Raw genomic sequence first — 7261 nt, forward strand, 5'->3', positions numbered from 1 at the left:
CTTCTCTCTCTCTCTCTCTCTCTCTCTAATCATTGCGTATGGAGTTGCGATAGCCAATCACGAGTCTGTGCGAGAGAGGAGTATGGTACCCAAACCACCTCTTTCTCTCTCTATCACTCGCCGTAAACGTGCTTTTCCATGTATTGTTCTAATGCTCTACTCACTTATTTTGGAATTGGAACATGAACTCATGAGCATAGAAAACTTATACTATAATTTTTAATTTTCTATGGTTGAAAATGTTGGATTTGTTTTGTTCTTATTTATTGTTGATATTGATGTAGGTTATGTTATATTTTTGAATATCTCCACAGTTAAAAATAAGAACATACATTTAAAATGTCTTACGACAGCATTCAGTATAATCGATTCTATTACAATAATTTATGTCATGTCTGCAAAGAGTCCAACCAAAATTTGAAAAGATGCTCTGTGTGTAAGACAGTAGCTTATTGTTCAAGAGACCATCAGAAACAAGACTGGAAATTTCATAAAGATTTATGCAAGGCAATAGCCAAGGTAGATGAAATTTTGAAATATTCCACCATAAGCACCTTTGAAGATTTTAGAAAATATAATGTGTCCAAAAGCATACTGTGGCATAAAGAATTATGCAGGAAGCTTGACGATTTTGAATGTCAAATGTGGATGTTTCCTAGAGTCTGTGCTAAATGTTTTTCCAGAAAGGTTATTATTGATTGTCCCAACTGCCTCAATGTGTCATATTGTTCAGAACAACATAAGAATGACCATGAAAAACAGCATTCTGAATTTTGTGGTGCTCTAAAATTGTGCATGGATATAGATTTATATAACTTCCATGAAAAATACAGTACTCCTAAGATCGCAGTACATGATTTTGAACCTGAAGTTAATATATTACCAAATAATCTTCAAGAACTGATGCGAATGTATGAGAAGTGCAGTGTACCAAAAGAAAACAACTCGAAGAAATTTATAAAATTTATAATTAGATCAAATGTCATAGCTCCTGCGGCTACTATTCTCTATGGAATGGAAGAGTCCGGGCTCTTAACAAATCGTTTTTTGAACAAACCAGATTTAACTGTGCATATTGTGGGGGCTGCACTCACAGAAATGGCTTGGTTTTGGAAACTAATAACGGAACTCCCTTTTCATTGGATAAAGGATCTGAAAAGTTTGAACTTTTACGTCATAGGTCCAGAGATAAGACATGAAGGTGTTAGGAAAAAATTCACACAGCAACTCTGTGATAGTTGTAAAGCAAAAAATCCTTCGAGTAAGATTGTATTCTGCTGGAAACTTTACCATGAAGTAGCCGAATCTATAGATAAGCCAGACATTGTGGTGGTATTCAACAGCGGATTGCATGAATTCGGTGATAATCCGTGGGATCCTAGCATAGACTGTTTAACAATGTATTCGAATGTGCCACTTTTGTTAACGGCCTATACACTGAATGAAATCAAACAAGATATTTGTACATTGATATCGAAGAGTAGTCATAAAGTTAACGTTGTTTTGGAACCTCAAAAAAATCCATTCTCCAATATGACTCCGGTACGGGACTGGGAAACTGAAAATAGTCCAGTTTTTTATGTCAATGGATACCTTGCCATTCTCAAGGCAGAGTGAGGAGAAACGTTTTTTGGAGTACTTACATGTTATTCTGAATTAAAGATTAAATTTAAAAATCTTTCTATGGTTACTGACTTGCAAAATTACTATTAATCTAGTAGCACTGTAAATGACAAACATCTTGTAAAATGTTCGAAAAGCTAAACAAAATTTATTTAAATAATTTTGTATACAAATTATGTCGTTTCAGAATTTTTAATAATTTTTTGTTTTGTTTTATGTGAATTCAATTATTATTTCGTTTATTTAGATTTTGAGTTTTATTTTATGTTCTCTTAGAAAATATTTGTATTTTTTTAAAATAAAAATACACAAACTCGATTTGTTCAAATTGTTAGAATAGAAATAGAGCAAGCACTACGAAAGATTGATTTATTTAAATTAAAATTGGCAACATTGGTTGGAAACTAATTTGGTAAAAAAATTGTACATACATAATAGTCAATGTAGTGGACATTAAAAGTTAAGATTTATTTATTTTTTTGTAAGCATTTTTTAAATCGCGAGCATATGAGAATGTAAATATATATTTTTTGTAATACGTACAATCAGAGAACACTGTTCTCCGATATAAATTCAAACTTATAATTTTTTTCCACAGATGACCTAACTAAACTAATATTGAGTAATAATTAAAGACTATTGGTGCCATCTATCGTGTTATTTGTATTATGACGCAAGTGTATTTTTANATTTTTAAATATATCTCTGTTTATTCGCGTTCTTCTATGCGCATCTTACAATTCCCGCTCATCTGAATTTGCTGGTTTACATATTATGTCCTGTCTACATATACTTATATTTCGCATAAAATATCGTGGTAAGATACTTTGTTGTACTATTTATTGAATAACTATATTCTATGTACTATTATACTACTTTTTTTGTTCAACATACAATTTGCTTTCACTTTTAGAATATGTAGAACCGCTCCTTCAGATCTAGACACTGGTTTAGGTTTTTCGGTTCATTTTAGGTCGCATATGTGGTAGTACTTAATAAACAATAGGTACCGTTGAGTGTTGAGTGTACTCGTGACCAGTGGTGCCACCTATAATTTCATATATATTATACAAGTACATTTTTAAATTTTAATGCAAAAAATATATTCCCATGCTCGGAAATGTTTTTTTAACAAAATAATGTTTCCAATATCTGAGGAGTCACATAAGCATTTTTATATTCTTATCTATAATAAATATAAATTCAATCTTATAAGTTTCGTACAATAAGAACTATGTATATTTAAATTTCTTAGCAAAAAATATAATACATTGCCTGACAATGTTTTTTTGGGTACAAAATGTTTCCAATGTCTAGAAAAACACAAACACATTTTTATATTTATACCTATGTAGTTATCTAATACGAAAATAAATTTCAGCTTATCGGTTTCTTCCACAGATGACGGCACTAGTCCTTCGTAAACATAAATATAAATAAAGCACTAATGGCGCTAACTATCGTTTTATTTGTATTGAACTTATGCGTTTTCTCCACAGATGACAGCACTAAGTAGTACTTGATAAACAATAGGTACCATTGAGTGTTGAGTGAACTCGTGACCAGTGGTGCCATCTATAATTTCATTTATATTATACGAGTACATTTCTAAATTTTGATGCAAAAATAATACCTTCCCATGCTTGGAAATGTTTTTTGGCATAAAATAGTTTTTCCAGTGTCTAGGAAAACACTTCAGAGCATTTTTATATGGTTAGTTATCTGATACGAACTATGCCTCTTTTTCGTATTCAATTTTAAAATATATCAGCCTTCGTTTGCTCTGCCTAATGTGTCTTTCTACCATTCTACCATTTTTCTCGTATTTATGTAGGTCAAAACAGCGGTAATGTTTGTTTCATTACCAATATTTATAATAGAAATTAATTTTCAAGTGGTTTACCTATTGGCAGGTTAACGAGAAAAAAACTTGAAGTCCTTACGAAGCGTTAACTGTAATAACTATTGCAATGTAATAAGCATTTTCTATTACCTTCGATGCGTTGTGGACATCGATGTCCTTATTCTTTGACAGAAAATCGAATGCCGTGCCGTAAAACCTTGCCATCCCAGAATGGAGAAGATGAAAAAAATATTTTATAATTGTTTAAAAGAATTCGTATTTGTATAAGGAACGTGAAAGTTGTTCCTTTTTCAAAACAAATCGTATTTGTTACGACACGCAGGTTCACGATTACTGCGATTTGCGATTTAGTGGTTACATAGACACGACCAAAAATGAAATATACACGGTGTCAGCGATACGTAACAGAAACTATAAAATAAATTTAAAGCCGTCGCCGTATGCTATATAAGTATATTGAACGTATTGAACTTATAAGTTCAAAGAAACTTTTATTTTTGATCCAACAGCACGTGTGCTATTACTGATGTGTTAGAGAGCTCAATCCGAGAAACAATAAAAACAACAGCAAGTGAATCACAGCAATATCATCCAAACTGATAATTAGGGACGGGAATATGTTAACAGAACAACTGTATATAGTTTCTTTAGTTTGCTAATCTTTTATCTTGGAGTAAGGTTCCATATAAACTGTTTCTTTTTTTCAAAAAACGTTTATTGTTTTATTAATGAAAGAAAGCAACCCAAACTAAACCTGCCTAAACATTGCACATTTTCTTCTCTTTTCGAATTTAACTTAGCCTGTGCAATGATGTAGGTGTCCCAGATATCCAAGATTTCAAGGCAACTGTCAGAAAAAGTTCCTTATATAGACGTTAATATGTTGGATTACATAATGAGAATAGTTAATTGTTGTTAAATCGTTATTTACAAATTTTACACATTTTCACTTCCTGCGGATGTAATTGCGTTTTTTATCTTGTAATCTTAAGTTTTATCTTGGGCAGGACTGGATTTATAAATTTTTAATCTGAAACTACGAAACCAACATATCCGAAGAAAGAAAACTAATAAAAAAATTAAAGTAAATTGGCACCCTTGCAATTCGGTGCTCTGTTATTTCAAACATTTGTAATTGTGTTTATCAGTAGCTTGACTTGAGTTTGAGCATATCCCCAAGAAAATCAATAAGCAATTATAATTTTCTCGTCTCAATAATTAATATTTAACTGATTTATTACCGCACAATTTTTATTATGCATTTAGTGGTATAGATATTATTCTGTTATTTTTTTATTAACCTTCACAGGTTAATCAGTCTAGAAAGTAAATTAAAGAATTCTTTTAATAATTAAGTATACATTGTTCAATCAAACTATATACCTTGAGCGAAAAAATTTGTCGGTAATAGCATTTTATAGCTGAAGGATCCGTGAAAGCTTTGCCGAAAGAAAATAACCTATAAAAGCTTTTATAGTTATTGAAACGCACTCTGATTGTGGTGAGAAAAATGTAACACTTTCTGGAAAACTTGTCTATATCATAGCATATGTAAATCAGCTGTAAAATTTTTAAATATATCTCTGTTTATTCGCGTTCTTCTATGCGCATCTTACAATTCCCGCTCATCTGAATTTGCTGGTTTACATATTATGTCCTGTCTACATATACTTATATTTCGCATAAAATATCGTGGTAAGATACTTTGTTGTACTATTTATTGAATAACTATATTCTATGTACTATTATACTACTTTTTTTGTTCAACATACAATTTGCTTTCACTTTTAGAATATGTAGAACCGCTCCTTCAGATCTAGACACTGGTCTAGGTTTTTCGGTTCATTTTAGGTCGCGGGATGTAACTCTTTAACACCCTGTGACTGCTAGAGCAATCCTATATCAGAAAATCGTAAGAGATAACCTTAATTAATGCTAGTATAAAAGGTTTCAGCATGATATTAAATTATGTTTTATGTAATAAATGTCCTTGGCGATACAGCTAAAAATATGTAAGTAGTTAATTTTTTTCAGTCCCACATTATAGATAATAGTCAATAAAAAATTCCCAGCCTTTTATAACTGAATATATTTAAAATGCCGGATGAAAAAATTGTGCAAAAAAATTAACTGTCTTTACTCTCTAAAATATCTAACACTCAAGGGTTTATCAAGATTGTTCTGTTGATTTTTGAATTTGCCTGCAGGTATTCAAGCTACTAGAATGTAATATCGTAAACCGATCCTCGACTTCTTTCAGTTGAGTTGACCACTAGTTTTGTGAAAGGGAAATTGTCGGTGTCAAGGTGATTGATTTTATAACAGTTTTTAGACACCTCTTTGTTCAACGCTTGTTTCTAGTCATGGATTATATTAATAAGCGCAACATGAACATTAACCAGCACTATTCTTGTAGCTTTTATACCGTCGTAAAATGATTTAAGAATTGTCTAATAGCCATATGATAATCATGCAGAGATATAAAAATTTAACGGATGCATCATCATCCTGATGGATCCGCCAAGAGATCGATGCAAAGCTAAATCCACTGGCGTGTGATGAAAAATATCATCTACGATGATTATGGGAAAATGCGCAAGAATAAAAATTGATAGGAAAATTTCAGGAATATATAAAGTATGGTGTTTATCTTCGACAGTTTTTCTCATTTCTGATCAACATGTTTTATATCACTTCTAAAGAATTTGGAAAAGTTTATGTAAAATTTGAAAAGATGTAAACTGATATAATTTTGAAGTGAAACATTTTGAACCATAACATCNAATATGGTAACAATGACGAAATGATAATTAAAAAAATTAGTTATGATAATGAATCTTGAAATGGTAGGTACATGAAAAACAAATAACATTACTGCAAAATAATATAAAGAAGTTACAATTTCTTCTACGCATAGTCAATATTACATCTAACCTTTTTATAATAAATTTTACAGTAGAAATAAATAAGATACAAAAGGATATCTTGAAAAAATAAATATTTGTAGGTATACTTAAACTCTTTTATTTAAGCATTCCTATACACGTACACAAATATAAACATTTGTACAAAATATAAAATAAATGACATATATTTCACTTGATTCTTCCGTATTTCAAATAGTTCTCCGAAACGTATAGTTCCATGTTCCATTTTTTTTAGTTTTTGTCCTCTTGTCTTTAATAGGTATTAGGTAGTGGGTATAATAACTATGTTTAGGTAGATGTGACGCAAAATTCGAAGTCTCTACACATATCGTTTTAAACATTTTGCATCAATATTCATTATTTTATATGCACCTTACAATAACCACAACTGCACACACTATAAATTATCACATAAAATAGCATCAAAGTAACGATCATGGAGACTATTCTCCCTGGTAACGATGAAGAACAACGAAGCCAGGCAAACGGGTAAAGGCAAACCGCAAACCTAACCTAACACCTAACATAATACGAATTGAAAACGGCACACGAGAAATAAATAAATTCGGGCTGTTACGCGCGGTCTGCGCAAGTCACGAACATTCATTTTTTCTAGACTTGTGTTATAAATATGCCACCACAAGTTTTTCTCTGTTTATGTTTGGTTGTACATATAACAAAAGCAAATGAACTAACGCTTGCTATAATGATTAATGATGGGGCTTGAGAGCAAAATTTAAGTAATGCGGAATGAAAATTCCATAAGATAAACAAAAGCAAAGGGTTGTTTGTTTGTCGTTGTTACGTTTCCGAGATCGAAAGGGAATGTTTCGAGCACAGTATACTA

General features: G+C 31.2%; 1 protein-coding gene across 1 annotated transcript; it reads left to right on the forward strand.

Annotated features, from left to right (window-relative positions):
• The first annotated feature begins 322 nt into the window (after positions 1–322).
• Positions 323–1790, forward strand: LOC108917575. The gene has a single exon (XM_018724258.2). The coding sequence runs from the start codon at positions 340–342 to the stop codon at positions 1615–1617; it is 1278 nt and encodes a 425-aa protein (XP_018579774.1). The 5' UTR covers positions 323–339; the 3' UTR covers positions 1618–1790.
• Positions 1791–7261: the final 5471 nt, after the last annotated feature.

Source organism: Anoplophora glabripennis, unplaced genomic scaffold (assembly GCF_000390285.2).
Source record: "Anoplophora glabripennis isolate ALB-LARVAE unplaced genomic scaffold, Agla_2.0 scaffold3925, whole genome shotgun sequence".
In the NCBI taxonomy this organism is placed as follows: Eukaryota; Metazoa; Arthropoda; class Insecta; order Coleoptera; family Cerambycidae; genus Anoplophora; species Anoplophora glabripennis.